We start from the raw sequence: 19966 nt of genomic DNA, 5'->3' as shown, positions 1-19966 counted from the left end.
AAAGGTCCACCTTTTTTTTGACAAAATTGCCAAATTCAAATATCTAAATAAAAGCACAGGAATGCTCTTTTCACACTCAACCAAAGAATGTTCGTAAAATTTCTTATTTTCCCCTCCTATAATATCCTAATCTTGCTTCCCTTCCTATAATATCCTAATTTTGCTTTAGTCAGGCATGCTATGACATATGTATGATATCTTCTATGGAACAGTATGTCCCATGGGAGTTTTATTAACCTGCCTTATATCCTATCAAATGGTTGTGAACGAACTGTAATACTGTGCCGTTTGAATTTGGAGCTCTTAACTCTAACCACAGAACCAGGATTAGACGCAGCAGGCTTCCGAGGCTTGGTAAACACTGTGGAAACTTGGTTGTGCCACTGAAAGAGGGTGAATGATTGTACAGTGCTGTACAGTACACACACAGCAAGTACTACTACATGTATGGAAGCTCTCTGATGTACAGGTATGCACTGTGATGGTCATGTTACTATAACGTGACAGGGGGCTGAGGTGGTCCCCCGGGTAACCTTACACCCTACCACCAGGTCTGGCCTCATTCTCCAGGGTAGGTCTCTATTAAGTAACCCCCCAGTAAAGAATAACTCAACATAACAATTAGTCATGTCATCACCCCATTAAATTAGATTAAATTACTTTCAAACATATTTTCTATATTGTTAAACAACTGTGGCTTTATGTGTCTCTATGAACTTGAAGTAGCACATTCTGTATTGAATCCCCAATTATGTATGTATTCATATACAAATGCATGAATTATGTTTTGTTTTTGTTTAGAAATGGTGCTATGGAGACATACTTTACACTTTCACACCTAGACCAACTCCACCTGCCTTGTTTGTTCATTAGCGAGGCTGCAGTTACATGCATGTAGTGATGCATTGTAGATCACCGTTTAGTTATCACTCAAATAATGGAGTCCAGGACAAACCTGTGGGTGGGATGAATCTAGACTACAGCACGTTTCCAACCCACACAGTGAGAACATAACCCTAATAATTATGGAAGAATGTGTCAAAATGAATGTAAGAAGACAGTGCGGAATGAAAGGGGTGTGTCGTGGTGGTGATGGTGGTGGTATAATAGGGGGACAACCAGAGAACACAGTTTTAATTTAAAATCAACCCTCAGTCTTTAAGCCATAAAGTGGAGCCCTTCATCAGTTACTTTAGTTACAGTATGTACCTCCATGTACAGTATGCACGACTACATTTCTGTCTATAGATACAGTATAATCATACATTTCTGACAGTGTAGAACCGTTTATATTTATTGGCATCTTAGCAGGTGTAACAGCACCAGCCGTCTGATCCTGGTGTTGGATTATTGCTGACACGTTCAATAGACGCCTTTTTCCGGGGGCTCTATCCTTACAGACCACGACATGACCTATGACTTCACCTTCATGAGGCTACGGTGGATGACAAGAAGCACCGGTCAACGACTTAAGCCATTCACTGCAGTCAATGATGTTCTAATCTAATGGTCGTAATACCACTCATTTACCAATATCTGCCTGAGTGTCAATAGGCACAATTCAGTTTCATAGTCTTGCCATCTGAAATAGGAACTCAAGATCCAAAATGCTAAACTACCCCTCTTTTTCCTACAAGCCCAACTCACCTTGTTCACCCTTCTCTTCCAGTCCCTTCTGTTCAGTGGTTTTTAGTAGCATTTTCTACTCTCTAGCTATGTAAAAGAAAATCCAAAATGTCGACAGCAAATGTCACATACATTTTAAGAGAAACTTGAAAATAAATGCATAAAACTATCGTTTTGTTTTTTTCTCGTGTTTATTCTTATATTCTTATTCGTCATGAAGAATTCAAATCAAATGATGTTCCACAGGAGATTTATTGAAATATACAAATATAATTAAATTTGAAAAGGAAGAATGAAAAACAAGGCACTTTTACTGTTAAACCAGTCGTCTGCCAAACGAGTGGAACAGGTTTCAGACACAACAAGCTGCTTTTGTCAACATCTTAAGAACAAGACAGTTGCTGTACTTACACAGTGGCTGACCAACAGCCTCTGGAGCTAAGAGAAGTAGCTCTAGGCTACCCAGATTAAATCATAATTAACAGATAACATGCTGAATTTCATCACTAAGAGCATTCCAATGCCTTTGAATAACCATCTCCATGTGCTCTGTAGCTGACAGAATATACCTGAAGTATCAGCTGAGAATACCATTTTACATGTCATGTTTCTAATGCAAAAAAACATACAGCAAGATAAATCCTGTGTGATATTTTCTCTCATTTGAGTAAGTCACTTGAGTGACCGTCAGCTCAATACCGGTGGCTTAGTCCATTGAGTGGACTCTACAATGGCAGAGCTGTCTGTCTGGAGCAAGGCTGTTACAACACAACACTCATTCTCTAGTCAGGCAGTCAGGTCACTGCTCTCTCAGGTCAGTTGGTAAGGTTCAGGTCCTGTGTGCAAACCCCCTAAAGCTGGGTTCATATACAACAGCGAAGACAGTTTACACACTTTTAGAATGGAAGGTTTTTTGGAAAACCACTTTCTCAGTTGAATAGTTATATATCAATATATATATCAATATATCTCAAGCTGCTGTTCTATATATTTGATAAGATGAATCTCCATGACTCCAGTTGTAGTACAAATAGACATTCTAGAACAAATATTCTAAAACTGTCTTGGCTGTTGCATGTGAAGCCAGCTTTTTCTGACCGATGAGCTGACTCTTAAACAGACCAGGTAGACTAGATAGATTCAGCTGTGATACACTCCCCACAGCCAGAGGGACAGATTCATAGACACCGACATATTCAGAGACCTTGTGAAGCAACAGTACATGGCAGTACAGCATGTATCGCTTGGTGGCACTGGAAAAACTAACCACGGTACTCCTCTGGTTTCTCCAACAATGCTAAAGATCTAAAGAAACGGGTCTCTCATAAATCATGATGACAAACATCTTTATCTCATTCTTGGTGGACAGAATAAGTGTCCTAACACCCAAATAGACCCACATTTAGGCACAACACCATTTCAATAATATTCAAATTGCAATAATTCTAGGAGTAGGTGCTAAGAGGCCCAGCTCGTTTGACAAGTACATGCCTTGTCAAAGGTCAGTCCAAAACACAGCTGTTGACAGTTTACATCTGCCTTCCATTTGAACATGAGATAAATGACATGGGAAAGTGTTAAAAAAGCTAACTTTATTCACAAGCCATTTTTGCTAATAAGAATAATTAAATAAGCACATCATCTACAAAACATATTTGTATGAAATACAACTGGATACAATAATTACAAGAGGAACCAGATTTCATAATGTGAATGCCTGGTTCGGTTTCATTATAAAAGGCAGGCAACCCAAGACAGACCTGGTCATGTCAGAAAAGAACCACCAGGGGGGGATATAGAAATATGAGCGATGAAACAGTATATCTGGAGATGTGATCGCTGCATAAACCAGCCACAACATAACAGAGAAGAGGAAGATATATATATATATATATATATGCAGAGAGAGAGAGAGAGAGAGAGAGAGAGTGGGAGGGGGTGAAAGAAAGGGAGAGAGGAAGAGAGACCGAGACAACCAAAAAGAGAGCAAGAGAGAGAGAGAGATATGCAGGACTCCTGCTGCTACAGTAGAGATCTGATAAGCCTCAGATAGTTGCAGAAGAGATGCACTCACACTTCCTTCTTAAAATGCCTCTGCTGCAACTTGCTCTTCTGTGTGTGTGTGTGTTTCACTGTGGTATATGGCACAACCAGACTCGGGCTGGTGCTGGTGATAAGGTAAACTTCCTGGTTGGATTGGTTTTGATTTCAAGGAGCATGTGTGTGTGTGTGTGTGTGCGCACACGTGTGTGTTTATGCAGGCAAAGGGAGAGAGGTTTTGGCTGTTGGAGTAGTTGGAGGTAGTATGGACAGGCCCTCTCACTACTTGATGAGCTTGTTGGCTCTCTGGTTGGCCTCATCGATGCGGGCCTTGTTCATATCCGCCTGGTAGAGACACAGAGACACAGGGAAAGGTGTTCACATGTGAGCCAGAGGACCAAATCAACAGACGGATTGATTTGGTACTATTGCATTATTTTAAAGATTTGTGTCATGTGATTTTTGTCTTTAAGTTCTGAATCTGAATCCTGCAGAAGTGACATATTCACTGTCCTGGTGTATAGGCCTGTAGGTTAATCTCCACTACTACTGTTGATGATGATGATGATGATGAAGAGCACAATGAGGAGGACCCACCTTCTCCGTGATGCGGTCGATCGATTTGTTCTGCTGGTCTAACTCGGTGCCCATTTCCATGGCCATGTTCTTCAGGTTGCCAATAATGCTGCCCACCTGGTCAATGTTCTCCTCCATCTCGTCCTCACGCGCATCGTTGGTTATCCTGGAGAGATGGAGAGAGAGAGAGAGAGAGAGAGAGAGATACAAAGTGGGAGAAAGAGAGAGATACAAAGTGGGAGAGGGAGAGAAAGAGACAGAAAGTGGGAGAGGGAGACGGAGAGACAGAAGGGACAAGACAGAGGGAGAGAGAAAGTGGGAGAGAGAGACGGGGAGAGAGAGGAATACAGATTTCTTACCAAAACAAAAAGTTTATGGCCAAGTCAAACAAACATTGATCTTTTTGAAACGTTGGCTAAAAGCCAGTGTGTGACAAGCACTGCTCAGATCAGCCTTCCAAGATGGAGCCCACCATGGCCGCTATGGCGTTGCTATGTGTTGTGTTTTGATTGTTTTGTACCGTTTCTGTGTCCTGCCTGATTTCTTACACAAAAGAGCTTCTACCCCACCGGACATTTATCCCGAACTACTCACCTGTTCCACGGATCTACTGGATATACTCGTGAAGGGAATCGCGTTTTTGGCCTGTGCGGCAAAGAAGGCAGCGGACCAGAAGGCAGCGGGGCAGGAGAGCCGGCTCCCTGGTTCGCCTACGCCGGAGGGGAACGCCACCACTATTACCGGTGATTTTCCCTGAACTCTCTTTCCAATTAAAATGGATGAACTCCGGTCCCTCGTTTAAAGGAGCAATGACTTTTACTCCTCAGCTGTCTTCGCGTTCGTGGAGACCCATCTGTCGCCATCCGTTCCTGACGGGGCTGTGGAGCTGGATGGCTTCTCCATGTTCCGGGCTGACAGGGACTCCGGGTCAGTAAACAAGACGCGGGGCGGTGGGTTGTTGTTCTTTGTGAACGACCGCTGGAGTTCCGATGTGACAGTGATACATCAGCACTGTTCCACTGCAATAGAATCCCTTTTCATTCTCTGTCGTCCATTCTATTCCCCCCGCGAGTTAAGCTCATTCATTCTCGTGTGTGTTTACATCCCACCTGATGCTGACGTCACCGCAGCAGTAGACACACTGGCCAAGCAGTTCATGAGTGTGGAACGCCAACACCCGGACAGTCTTGCTGTAGTCTTGGGTGATTTTAACAAGGCCAACCTTAGCCGGGCGCTCCCCAAATACAGGCAGCAAGTCACATGCCCCACCCGGGGAATTAACACTCTGGACCACTGCTACTGCACAATCCGGCAGGTCTACCACTCTGTCCCCCGTGCCGCGCTGGGCAACAGTGACCATGATCTCATCCATCTGATCCCTCGCTACAGGCAGAGATTAAAACTCTCCAAACCTGTAGTGAGTCACTACAGAGTGTGGTCCAGTGAGGCATGCAAGCGACTCTGCACCTGGTTGGAGAAGGCAGGCCGTGACAAGGACTTCATCGAGTGGGCGGGGCCAGAGGCTGGAAACAACCTGGATGAATACACAGATACTGTGTCATCATTCATCACCTTCTGCGAGGAGATGTGTGTCCCCCTCCGTTCCAGGAAGATCTACAACGACGACAAGCCCTGGTTTTCAGCCCAACTCAGGCAGCTTAGGTCAGAGAAGGAGGCAGCCAGGCGCAGTGGGGACAGTGACCGGTTCAAGCAGGCCAAATGCAGGTTCACCAAAATGGTGAAGGAGGCGAAACATCGCTTCTCGGAGAAACTGCAGCAGCAGCTCTCTGAGGGAAATCCCTCCTCCGTATGGAAAGGCCTCAAGAAAATCACCAACTCCAAACCGAAGTCCCCACAGAGGTCTGACAGCCTCCCCCTCGCCAATGAGTTCTACTGCAGGTTCGAGAAGGAGTTCCCTCCGGCCCCCTTCCTCCACCCCCCCGGACCACAACCACTACCCCTTCACCCCGCGGCAGGGCCATTGACCCCCCTGCTACCCCTTCCCCCCATCCCTCCCCTCCCTCCCTCCAGCTAGGGAAGGCCAAGGTCACAGGCCTAAATGACTACAGACCCGTCGCCCTGACCTCTGTTGTCATGAAGGTCCTGGAGCACCTTGTCCTGGCCCACCTGAAGTCCATTACAGATCCTGTGCTGGACCCCTGAAGTTCGCCTACAGAGCCAAAAGATCCACAAACAACGCGGTGAACATGGCTCTGCACTACGTGCTGGAACATCTGGATTCTGCAGGCAACTACGCCAGGATCCTGTTTGTGGACTTCAATTCGGCCTTCAACACACCACACACCCTGGAGCTCCAGCTTTCCCTACTGCAGGTGCCGGAGCCCACCTGCAGGTGGATTACGGACTTCCTGACCAACAGGTCTCAGCGGGGAAGTGCATATCCAGCTCCAGGTCCACCAGCACGGGCTCCCCGCAGGGCTGTGTTCTGTCTCCCCTACTCTTCTCCCTGTACACCAACAGCTGCGTCTCCCTCCACCCGTCAGTCAAGCTCCTGAAGTTTGCAGATGACACCACCCTGGTGGGCCTGATGGAAGGGGGGACGAGTCTGCATACAGGAGGGAGATTGAGCGGCTGCGGAGCTGGTGCAACTGCAACAACCTGGAGCTCAATGCTCAGAAGACAGTGGAGATGGTAGTGGACTTCAGGAGGAATGCAGCCCTGCACCCTCCCATCACACCGCTTTCTAGGCATGACCGTCAGTCGGGACTTGAAGTGGGATCTGAACACCGAGGCCCTCTTGAAGAAGGCCCAAAAGAGGATGTTTTTCCTCCGGCAGCTGAAGAAATTCAGGCTGCCGAGGACCATGTTGTCCCAATTCTACACCGCCATCATTGAGTCCATCCTCACCCACTCCATCATCACCTGGTTCCCCGCTGCAGCGGCCAAGGACCAGGCCAAGCTGCAGCGGGAGATTCGCTCAGCAGAGAGGGTGATCGGCTGTCCCTTGCCCTCCCTGAAGTCCCTGCACGATACCAGGGCGCTGAGGAGGGCAAGGAATATCATGGCCGACCCCTCCCACCCTGGCCACAGCCTTTTCACCCGCTTCCTTCTGGGAGAAGGTTGCGGTTGCCGAAGGATGTGAAGTCCCGGCACAGACTGTTTTTCTCCCATCAGCCGCCAGGCTGGTGAACGACTCAGGCACCCCCCCCCCCCTTTCCCCCAAGTGATATCTACACAGGACTGAAACCTCCATTGGACTGAACTTTGCACTTGCACCTTATTCTTGTTACCATCCATTGCACTGATTTGTTGTCGTTGTTGTTTTCACTGTCCTGTACCGTTTGCACTATATTTATGTGAAAAGAGTACACACACACCCTGCATTGTCGCGACAAGTTCCTATTATGTGTGAACCCCCACCTCTTGATGTAGGGTCCAGACTGCTGGGGGGCTTGGCCGTTACGGACCCCCGAGGGCTGCCTGGAGATCGGCCCCCCGCTTCCTGTGCTTGCATCATTTCCTATCCCCCAGGTACGCTTGTACCGCGAGTCAGTCTCAATGGATGTCACTCTGGGAGAGAGACACACACACAGACACACAGACAGGTACACACAAAATAAGATGATCATCATCAGATCGGCAATTTGACACAGTAACCGATCGCAGTTCTTGCCAACATGATGGCATTTCTCTGCGTCATTTCTCGATCAAGGAAGGCGCACAGAAAAGGCATTACGCAATGTTTGTCTCCTAGCGTCTTGGGGGAGAGTGTGGGAGTGGCAGGTGTGTGGCTAGGTCACCTGTCGCACGGGCAGACGCAGAGCCCGCAGCACTTGGAGAGGTTTGTCAGGTTCTTCTCGGCCACTTTCATGTCCTGGTTGATCTGATCCAGACCCTCCTCCACGTTTTTCAGTTGCTCTGAGACACATCAGGGAGACAGCATGGTTCGCACACACCGGTCACAAAGAAACACACAAACACGCGCGTTGGCAAACTCACCGCCAAGATCGATGGTGAGAGAGAGAGAGAGAGAGAGAGAGAGAGAGAGAGAGAGGGAAAGAAGGAGCAGAGAGAGAGAGAGAGAGAGTGAGCAGAGGTCGGACGAGGAGTGCTTGTGCAGTGGGACTGTGGGAGTACAGTGGGGTTTGGATCTCAGCAGAACTGTATACTGTATCCTCCCCAGCGGCCAGAGGACTCACCCCCCTGCTGGTCCAGCATCACCAATGTGTTGATCCCCGTCTGTTTGGTCTGAGGAAGAGAGGAGACGCACAACGTTCAGCGCCAGAACACGCCTACGGCAGCCAGCAGGACACAGTAGGATACGCAATGAAAGTGAACGCACATCATTTCTGCCAATGTTTTTTTTTTTTTTTATGCCTCCGCCAGGCGATATGGTTTCGGGTTTCCGTACGTCTGTACGATGATGTTTGTTAATGCAATATCTCGGGAACGCATTGACGGAATTTCTTCCCCTTTGGTACAAATGTTCACTGGCACTCAAGGATGAACTGCTTAGATCGTGGGGGTCAAAGGTCAAGGGTCACTGTGACCTCACAAAAGGTGTTTTTGGCCTAGTGAACACAATCTCAGGAATGGCTTAACAGAATGTGTTCATATTTGGCCAAAATGTCCAGTTGGACTGAATGATGAACTGATTAGATTTTGGTGGTCAAAGGTCAAAGTTCAAGGTCATTGTGACCTCACAAAATGTGTTTTTGGCCTGATGAACACAATATCGCAAGAAAGGCTTAACGGAATTTGTTCATATTTGGGTAAAATATCCAGTTGGACTCAAGGATGAACTGATTACATTGTGGGGGTCAAAGTTCAAGGGTCACTGACCTCACAAAAGGTGTTTTTGGCCTGTTGAACACGATATCTCAAGAACGGCTTGACAGAATTTGTACATACTATATTGCCAAAAGTATTCACTCACCCATCCAACAGATGACAGAGCGGGGTCAGCGGATGCTGAGGCGCATAGTGCGCAGAGGTCGCCAACCTTCTGCAGAGTCAATCGCTACAGACCTCCAAACTTCATATGGACTTCAGATTAGCTCAAGAACAGTGCTTAGAGAGCTTCATGGAATGGGTTTCCATGGCCGAGCAGCTGCATCCAAGACATACATCAAGTGCAATGCAAAGCGTTGGATACAGTGGTGTAAAGCACGCCGCCTCTGGACTCTAGAGCAGTGGAGACGTGTTCTCTGGAGTGACGAGTCACGCTTCTCCATCTGGCAATCTGATGGACGAGTCTGAGTTTGGCGGTTGCCAGGAGAACGGTAGTTGTCTGACTGCATTGTGCCAAGTGCGAAGTTTGGTGGAGGGGTGATTATGGTGTGGGGTTGTTTTTCAGGAGCTGGGCTTGGCCCCTTAGTTCCTGTGAAAGAAACTGAATGCTTCAGCATACCAAGTGTTTCTGGACAATTCCATGCTTCCAACTTTGTGGGAACAGTTTGGGGATGGCCCCTTCCTGTTCCAACATGGCTGCGCACCAGTGCACAAAGCAAGGTCCATAAAGACATGGATGAGCGAGTTTGGTGTGGAAGAACTTGACTGGCCTGCACAGAGTCCTGACCTCAACCCGAGGGATGAATTAGAGTGGAGACTGCGAGCCAGGCCTTCTTGTCCAATATCAGTGTCTGACCTCACAAATGCGCTTCTGGAAGAATGGTCAAAAGTTCCCATAAACACACTCCTAAACCTTGTGGAAAGCCTTCCCAGAAGAGCTGAAGCTGTTATAGCTACAAAGGGTGGGCCGACGTCATATTAAACCCTATGGATTAAGAATGGGATGCCACTTAAGTTCATATGCGTGTAAAGGCAGATGAGCGAATACTTTTGGCAATATAGTGTATTTGGCCAAAATGTCCAGTTGGACTTAATTAGATTAAATTTTGGTATTCAAATGTCAAAGGTCAACTGAATTTTAACTGCAACTTGCATTGTTGGGCGGAGGCATTTAGCCGCTACGCGTTTTTTCTAGTTTTTAAAGAAGTAAAAAAATTGACACGCTCGTTTTTGGAGACGCCTCGAACTTTATATTTCTAGAAAAAAATAATTGCTGCCGCCTGTGACGCAATACCGGTTAAAAGCACTGAATATTTTTCGTTGCCGTGGTCAACTTGCGCTCGCTAAAAGAGAACTTGGATTGATGGGCAGAAAAACCCGGCGGCATTTGTTTTCCGTTCAGAAGCCACGTCAGCGGAACGCTTGAGGCGTCTCCAAAGCGCTGATGTCATAGTGTGTGTCCTCTGTGTCAGCTGGGTGGAGCCAGAGCTCTGAACACAGCCTGAGTGAGTGGTGACAATGAAGAGCTCACCTCCTCGGACATCTGCAGCATCCGCCTGGTGGCCTCCAGAGACTGGGGGCAGGAAGAACCACACAGTCATCATCATTACATAGATTTGTGTGTGTGTATATAGTATATATGTACATATACACATGCAATATGTAACAAGGAACGCAAGTCAGCACTCCTCTCCCCTAGTCTGTACATGTACAACACGACAGCTACCAGACACAAGGTCTCACACACACATACACACATGTGCACACACGCTAAAACATGACAGAGGGGCGAGGTGGGAGTTTGTGTTGGGAAGGCCTGCTATATTTCCGTATCCTTTTGGCACTATATAAGCCTCTGTGTGTTCCATATCCTCAAGCACAAGGTGTCCTAGTTTTAAACCAGTCAGGTGAGTTGGGACTAGTGTCACATGGTGTCCTTCTGTCTCTCTGGGTGGCCCTGCTCAGATCTGGTCACACTCCACCTCGTCGTCTTCTGATCATGTGACTCAGATGGGCTAACACAATCAGGAGCAGTCATGTGACTCAGAGTCTTCCTCACCACTAAGGTACACAGAAACAAGGTGCTACGGCTGACGGCAAGCAGGAAGGAATGCGGTCGGTTCAGGTGAGAGGCAGCCGCTATTAATAACATGCAACTGGGCTGGGGGAGGGCGAGGACACAGATGAGTGCAGAGGCGAGGGGAGGAAGGAGAGAAGGAGGTAGAGAGGGAAGGGGAGGGAAGACGACAGGGAGGCAAGGAAGAAGAGATGGAGGGAGGAAGGAGGGAAATGGAGGGAGGGAGGGAAGGAAAGAAGGAAGGAAGGAGAGATTGAGGGAGGGAGAGAGAGGAGGGAAGGGAGGACAAAGGGAAGGAAGGAAGGAAGGAAGGAGAGGGATGGAAGGAAGGAGAGAGGGAGGGAAGGAAGGAGAGAGGGAGGGAAGGAAGGAAGGAGAGAGGGAGGGAAGGAGAGAGGGAGGGAAGGTGAGAGGGAGGGAAAGACGGAGGGAAGAAGGGAAGGAAGGGAGGGAGAGAAGGAGTGGGCATGACTGGAAAATCTCTAATGAGTGTTTGACTAATAGAGTGTGCACGTCTGGTGTTATTGTTGAAGTGTCAGACCAGACAGAGAGGTGAAAGGGGGAGGGGAATGGAGAAACAGAGTGGGAGACAGGTGCTTGATGCCAGGTATGCGTGCTCGTCCAGGCTGGTGTTACAGTCAGGATTGTTTACCCATCATCGCCACACGCCATAAGAAGCACAGACAGAATGACTCCTATTCACTCCCCCTTCTATGCAGTCCCAAACCCAACACACAGACAGGTGTCGGTCAACCAGGCAGCAGTGAGAGAGAGAAAGAGATGGAGAGATTAAAACAGGTAGGGCAAGCAAAGAGGTTCAGAATAAAAATGTTAGAGGCACACACAATATCAGTTTGGCCCAGAAACCTGAGAAAGTCAAGTGTACCGACTCCGAACCGTGATCTGCGCTACTCTGAACCCTGATGATGCTGGGTACACGCTAGCTACTACAACAACACATGATAGTTGATCTTTTTGCCTCATGGGGAATTGCTGAGTGGAAGCAGTCAGTCGGTGGATCTCCGTCTCAACCCGACAAGGGCAGGCGGCGGACTGACCGAGTAACAGACCAGTCTCGCTGCACCTTCGTCCCAGACATCCCCGATGGAAGCTGTAGCCTACCTCATCAGTCACTTTGTTGGCTTGCAAGGTGATGTCTTCCACTGACATTTCAGCCATATTGCTGCTGTCCAGGTCGGAGGCTCCTCCGGTCAGACCGAGTTCTACTCTCTGAGGCCTGGGGGAAGGAGGTTCAGAGGTCAAGGGTCAACACACAACACAACACACAGACAGACAGACAGTGAGCGGTGAACTTGACTGAGAGAAATGTCATGACTGAGGTCTTACAGTAGCCTTTAAAAAGATATTAGATTAAACACAGGCAGCTTTGGACAGGTCGATGATGTTTGTACAGTCTATGTCAAGATCACACAGATGTGAGATAAGGTGACATCATAAGGTGACCAGAACACTGGGTACAGCTCTATGTGAGAGAACACTATAGAACACTGGGTACAGCTCTGTGTGAGAGAACACTATAAAACACTGGGTACAGCTCTATGCGAGAGAACACTATAGAACACTGGGTACAGCTCTGTGTGAGAGAACACTATAAAACACTGGGTACAGCTCTATGCGAGAGAACACTATAGAACACTGGGTACAGCTCTGAGAGAGCACTATAGAACACTGGGAACAGCTCTATATGAGAGAACACTAGAACACGGGGAACAGTTCTATGTGAGAGAACACTATAGAAGACTGGGAACAGCTCTATGTGAAAGAACACCAGGGAACAGCTCTTAAGTTAGCTGACATAGAAAAACATGGAACAGCTCTAGGTGACATTATAGAATCTTGGAACACTGTGGACAGAACAGTCAGGCCATAGAAAAAGAACAGGGTGAAAAAAAGAAGATGCAAAACTAAAACAAATTATTTTTCTGTACCAATATTGTCCAGAATATGCAAGGAAACTAAGAGACAAAGGACAAAGGAGCAGCATTTTTGCTAGCCCGCAGCAGTTCCTGGTCAGGAGGGTTTAAGATTCAAGAGTCCTTTTATTTGTCACATGTAATGTACATTGTAAAGTCAGTGAAATGTTGCTGCCGCCTCCAAGATTATGCTCACTTACAGAAACTCCAATACTCAATTTACAAGTTACAAATTTACAAATTACGTAATGGTGCGTTCAGATTACGTAATGGTGCGTTCAACTTCCAGTTCCCTGACAGAAATGTAATTTGGAATGCCTACTGAACTGAGATTTCCACCTTGGAAACTCAGGGGAACCTCACTTAGCCCCAACCTGACCAGACCACAACTCGACCTGAAAATCAAGATAGCTGCTCCTGCGCCAAAGTTATAGCTGTAGTAATACTGTTCATGAGCACTTCTGTCTTATTTGTGTCTCATTAAATCAGTTGTACACACAGTACTCTCCACCTTTTATGGACCTAATGCTACGATGTGTGATGTGCAAAATAGTGCATAGAGCGTTGCTATCAACTAGCATTGCTAACAATGGCTAACTTGGCTAGAACTGGTATTGCAAACAAGGATCAGGCTAAAGTGGATTTTTCGCCTTGTTTCTATAACTCGGATGTCTGCCTTTGCCTGTCATTCCCATTTCCCAGCCCCAAATTCCTACATTCCAGGCACCTGCATTAGAACGAGCTCCAGTGAGGCTAACAGAGGAACTACTGACAAAAGAGTGGAGTCTGCCATAGTGGAAGTGATGGTCAGGGGTCTAGTAGTGACAACACTGAACACACTAGCAGCTAGCCTACAACACGTGATAAAGTTAAACTTTTGATGCTTGTCTGCTGTGGATGTCGTAGCATTTAGTTAACACACACACACACACACACGTACACACAGACATACACCAGTCCACTTCCGGCTTTAGGCCTGGACCCAGTCCCCTTTCCCCTCACCCTAACCCGCGCCTGTATCCTTTTCCTACCCCCACCCTACCCCCGACCCCTGCCTCTACCTGGCTCCAGGCACACACAGACATACACCAGTCCTGGGGTCAGATCCCCTTCCCCTCACCCTAACCCGGGTCCATATCCTTTTCCTCCCCCCATTCTACCCCAACCCCTGCCTCTATCTGGGCCCAGGCACATTCACACTCACGCACACACAGACATACACCAGTGTTTGCCATGTCTCTCCTATTATGTTTTTTAGCCCTTTTTACTTTGAAATGAAAATGTAATTTAATGTAATTTATTGCTTTATAAATGTTCTTAGCCGTTAGACAAACATACTCCAGGAGCTTGCTCGATCGCCTCATTGAGAGGGGTCAGGGAAGAATTTTTACAGCTCACTTTTCTGGCCCCTGGGTGATACTGTTTTTTTTGCTTCCCTCTGGAATATGTAGGGATGGGACCTATGCCCACCTCCCTTGTTCTCTGTAAAGCGCATTGTGCTACCTCCGTGTATTATGCGCCATAGAAATAAGGTTTTGATTGATTGATTTGATGCCAGCTGTCCTGTCATGGCACGTCATAGGGGTCACATCGGCTCAGATGCTCTAGTGCTTGTGCTCCCGCACCTCTCACAGAATATCAGCTCAAAGGTATTGTGGAGCCCCTGCACCTGAATATAAACAGTAGCGCTGAGTAACGGCACCTATTTTGGTCCAAGTGCAACACTAACAGGGACAAACTGTAGTTAGGGGCCAGGCAGCGTAGCTGCCGGAACCCTATTGTATTTGCCTATATTATTATTATTATTATCCTCCATCTTCCACTGAAATCTAACTTCCCATGGACAAAAAATCACCAAAATTTGCACATAGCTCCAGTACTATACCCAAAGTCCTCAACCTGCATTGTAGGTCAATAAACCTGAAGGTGGCGCTACAGCAACAGTCTTAAGTTTAAAACTTTAAAAAATCATAACAAATCAGCCATAGGTGCTATCACTGTAAAACCACCATGTCAATGTAGTCCCAAGTGAGACAAAACTTTCATATGCTCTGACCTTGCAGGAATTTTGAAGTCCATCACTCTGATTTCGTCATAAACTGTAAAACCTATAGACTCCCACATTTTTTGTTCAATTGACACCAAAATGTATATACTGCATCTTCAGACTGTCTTTACCAAACGATCCTCACAGATTTTTTAAATATGAAAAATTGAGCCCACAGCACATCAAAAAGTTTTACTGTTAACAGTTCTGTACAGTTCCTATTAATTCTCGCCAAATCAATGTCTGATCATCCTCATAAAAAGTGACAACATTGGCCACATATCCAAGATGTAGTGTGATTTTTTCAGAATTTTATCTCAGAAATTGAATTTTTAAAAATGTTTAATTCTGTCCTCTGAAACCGACACTTCATACAGAGAAAACTGCGTTACCCACAATCCAACGCAAACTCCACGAATCGGAGACATCGCTGTTGGCAACCCTACCCAACCCCCGCCGAGGATTACAATGACTAAATCGATTGATTGGCAACTGACTGAGTACACAGTTGCTGAAGTTAATGTTCAATTATGAAGAAAAGCAAACAAAACCTGTAAAAATTAATAAACATATCTCATCCCACATTTTTCAATCAATTAACACCAAACTTGCTACACTGGATCTTCAGACTGTAATTCACAAACTCATTGACCAGATTGTTGAATTATCAAAATCGAGCTTACAATGCATCAAAATGTTTTACAAATGTTTTACGATACGAATGTACAAAATGAACATTGGAATGTCAACTTTCTTGTTGTCCTCCTATTCTCTCGCTTATTGCTCCTAAACTTGTCGACACCTCATCGCTGCGTATCAGCTTTAATTTGACTTGTAGTTCGAAATATGTCTAGTTGTGACTGTGTGAAAACATCCCTATTGATCTTGGATGGAACTGCACGCACTGGCTTCCATGGCATTTGACTCCTAAAGTGTCCAAACGTGCAAGCCATTATGGACAGAAATTGTTTAACAGTGAGCCAAGTTGTCTGACAAGGGAATAAAATGCTTTAGGGTACTCAGATGTGGTTCCGGGGTTTTTAAACATCTCTTTTGGGGTGCGTTACCATGCATAAAGCAGTGTTGGCCTGGGCATTCTCAAAATTATGAGAAATATGCCTGTCTCATACAGGCACATAAAAATAATCTGATATTGCCTTCAGGAACATTAAAAACAATCATAAATCATGCGAAATTTAAGGCAACGTCTTCATCGTTAGTTAGATCGGCATGTGACACAAAACTGGGTGCTCCAGTCATTAACGCCCCTGCTAGGCTATATCAAAACAGATTTGGCCCGCACAGTATCAACAGTATAGGACACAGGAGAAAAAGGTAAATGATAATTTCCAATTTCCAGTATCTTCCGATGAGCGACTTGAATTGCATTCCTTTGTGAGTGGCAATTGTGTTTTTCTTCTTCATCACGCAATGTCATACAACTTCAGGCGATGACGAATAACACTGCATATCTTTTTCCCCCATAAACTCATAATAAATCCTGGTCACACATACAGTAGGCCTACATCGGCAGGGTTGGCTGGCAACCAGAAACAAACAATTTTGAAGGACTTAAAACGAACAGATAAGACTACATAATGGAACATTTGCACTGAATTTGATTATTGAATAGAGAATGTTATTATTTTAAGTTTCTACTCTTGTTTGAGTTATGATTTTAAGTGGTTTTGTTTGGGAACCTATAAACTTTGAATAGCCTAGCCTACAGTTCCAAGTTCATCAAAGCCCAAAATTATCCACTTGGCTGTTTTTTGCGCGATTTTATTACCAAACTAACATTAACGATAGTATCCACAAAGATACCCTTGACTGGTATATAGCAAAAACTCGCAAATCATCTGTTTGATTGTTATTATGTGAACATAGCATTAGATATTACTAGATTGCTAGATATCGCAAGGCTAGCCATTGTTTTTCTTGTTGTTCTAACTCTGTATTCCTTTCTGCTACATCACTTCTGGTTTGGTGCTTTTTTTAGACTCAAGTAACAAAAACGACTCCAGAAGTCACTCTAGTGTATTATAGATAATAAAAAATAAAATCTAATTCCTACACCATTTTCCTACACATTGACTCACTAAGGTCTCCAACCTGCAATATGCTCTTTAAATGTTGACAAGCTCTTAAAGACAGTGTTTGTCATACACTGTATGATTAGCCTAATAACAGCTGGGCTTCACTAATTTACAAGGACACAGACCAGCTTTGTAGCAAGCGACAACATGAGTCCAAGACAGCAATAGCCTAATATATAACTCTTATCAAAACATAGGCCAGGCTATACCATTTAGGCTACTACTTGTAGTGAAAACACAAAGCGGAGGACCACAAATGATGTGTATCAAAGGTCTAGTTTTAAAATAGGCAGGCCTATTAATTATGTAGGCCTACAGAATCATGACTGTCAAGTCCAAAACACTCAGGAAACATCTTGTAATATCCTCACATCCTCTTCCTCTTTCCCTTTAGAGTTCAATACACTTTTTCCTGTTTTTGCCATTACCCTGAACTTAGTCCATAACTTTCTTTCCAAAGACCCAGGAACAGTCTCTTTGAAAGAAACCAGGGGATGGTCAGTGAATGGTCAACTGACAGTCCCCAAAATGTATTGACTTACTGAAAGAAAAACTGTGTTTAATGAATGGTCAGCTGACAGCTCAGAAAATATAATGTTGTTGACTTTGCCTTTACCAAAGTGCACAGCTACTTTCCCAGGTTACAGTCTTGGGCCTGGGCCAGTCGAATGAGAATGCTGTGCTTACTGGCACACAGAGCTAGGCCTCGACATAGATAGAACAACACATAAGCCTACATCCAACTAAAGCACAATATTCGTAACCTCACACCTTTTACGACTTTGGTTTGTATAACACCGTGAACCAAACAGCTGCAAACCCGTGTCTACAATTAAAAGCCTGATGATAAATATTCAGTTTAGATACATACCCACTCATGGTGCCGCAACTTAACTTGACAACAGCAGCCCAACTACTGGCTTAGCCATGCCTCTCCAGCAGGGAAATGCATTTCCTGCTGTTCCACTCAAACCTGTTCGTCCAGCTCAGGTTTCGCGTTTAACTGTGGCCTGTCCCTCTCTCAAGTCATCTCTCTCTCCTCAGATCATTTACACTTCAAAGTCCCCTAATGATGGCTACTAGCCCAATACTAATAAAGCTATAGAGATATGAGATATGGACATAGAATGACTATCAGTGATGTTATGTTGTATCGAGGGAGGCCCACATAGGCCACCAAATTACAAAAGCTACACAACAGACTACAAACTAACTCTACAAAGGAAATTCAAATTAAAGCAGGCTAATATTAGGCCTACTGTTGGTTGGATTTTTATTTATTATTTATATTTAATTATAACAGTATACTGTAACTTAGCCAAGTCGATTAAAAAACAAAGTTACCAAAACAGATGCTGCCTACTGGCCTATCATCTGTGGATATATAGCCTACTATAAATGAATGTCAAGCGACACCAGCGGCAGCTTGCTTAATCAATAACTATCTAACTACATTGAATTCATGCAAATGTTGGACACTCTCCTGTCCCGTTTGCTGACAGCAAAGTTGCCATTGATGTTGAATAGCTAGTGGCCGGGCGTGTTCGGGGTTACTCCCCCTAAAGTACTAGCTAGTAGAACAGTCGCAACTTGGTGACGACCCACACCCAACCATGCTACTGAAGTGGCTACTGTTTAGCTATTTCAAGGAAGTTGGAGCCAAAGTTCCGGTTAGCTACCACAACCCAAGGACCAGGCGTCCTGAAAACATAACTGACTACCCGTAACAAATCTTTTGAAAAATTGGTAATTTTAACAAGCCTCTCTAAATAAAATGTCTTGTGCTGTGTAGAAGTTGTTTGCGTTGCTCAAGTACAGGATCCCCGGTTGCCACACGGAGCTAGCTAGCTAGCAGCTAGTTCCTCTTTTGAAAACCAGGCGCATTAAACACTACTTTCCATCAATGACATTCCGGTTTGTTAAAAGAATGCAGAGAGGTGTCATCTGATTGATACTTACAGAGATAGATACGCTTCCAAGCTGAAACGCCTTCGTCTTGTTACTCCCCCTTCTTTACGGGTAGCTGTGCTGAATTCCTTTACTTTGGCACTTCTTCAGACGTTTTCGCTGATGCGCATGTCCTGTCTTATGACTCATTTACACCAATAGTATCCTTCTCAGCTCCCCTCATTTATACAGCGTAGTTCTATTTTCGCCACAAGGGGTCAGCATAATATCCTTCACCACTGAGGCGGCCATATAGTATGGGATTAGAATCATGCCATAATTCGAAACTGAAAAAAAACGATGTGAAAGGTTGTAAATCAGTGTTTGAATGCTTGAACACGGTTTTGCAAGACTGAAAATAGGTTTTGAAGGCTTGCACAATGTTTTGATAGGTTGAAAATAAAATTCGAATCTCTGAAAATGTTGTTTTGTATTTGAGTTTTCCCTTTTCACAGCTGCAACCTGCAACACTCCTTTTTCAACCATTCAAAGTCACTTTTTCAGAGATTTGGCCACAGACTTGCGAGGTTGCGAGTAATGTCATTTTGGCAGCGTTCTTCCGCAGACGGTTTTGAAAAGGTGGACTTGAAACTCCACAGCAGCGGTCTGAAATGAAAAGTTGAAACTCAGTGTTTGAATGCTTGAAAACGTTTTCGCAAGCCCGAAAATAAATTTTGAAGGCTTGCACAATGTTTTGATAGCTTGAAAATAAAATTCGAATCTCTGAAATTACTGCAAACGTGGTTTTGTATTTGAGTTTTCCTTTTTCATGACTGCAACACTCCTTTTTAAACCATTCAAAGTCACTTTTTCAGAGATTTGGCCACACACTTGCAAGGTTGCGAGTGATGTCATTTTTGGCAGCGTTCTT

General features: G+C 45.3%; 1 protein-coding gene across 1 annotated transcript; it reads right to left on the bottom strand.

Annotated features, from left to right (window-relative positions):
* Nucleotides 1-1824: 1824 nt before the first annotated feature.
* On the bottom strand, nt 1825-19124 carry snap23.1 (synaptosome associated protein 23.1). The gene is made up of 8 exons (XM_084439180.1): nt 19108-19124; nt 12194-12308; nt 10526-10567; nt 8403-8451; nt 8004-8121; nt 7624-7773; nt 4264-4408; nt 1825-4011 (listed from the first exon to the last, which is right to left on the bottom strand). Exons 2-8 carry the CDS (start codon nt 12248-12250, stop codon nt 3949-3951), a joined length of 624 nt encoding a protein of 207 aa, XP_084295306.1. The 5' UTR covers nt 12251-12308; nt 19108-19124; the 3' UTR covers nt 1825-3948.
* Nucleotides 19125-19966: the final 842 nt, after the last annotated feature.

This window comes from Borostomias antarcticus (assembly GCF_949987555.1).
Source record: "Borostomias antarcticus genome assembly, chromosome: 5".
Classification (NCBI taxonomy): Eukaryota; Metazoa; Chordata; class Actinopteri; order Stomiiformes; family Stomiidae; genus Borostomias; species Borostomias antarcticus.
Note: the sequence above shows the minus strand (reverse complement) of the source record. Positions and strands in the feature narration are given on the sequence as shown.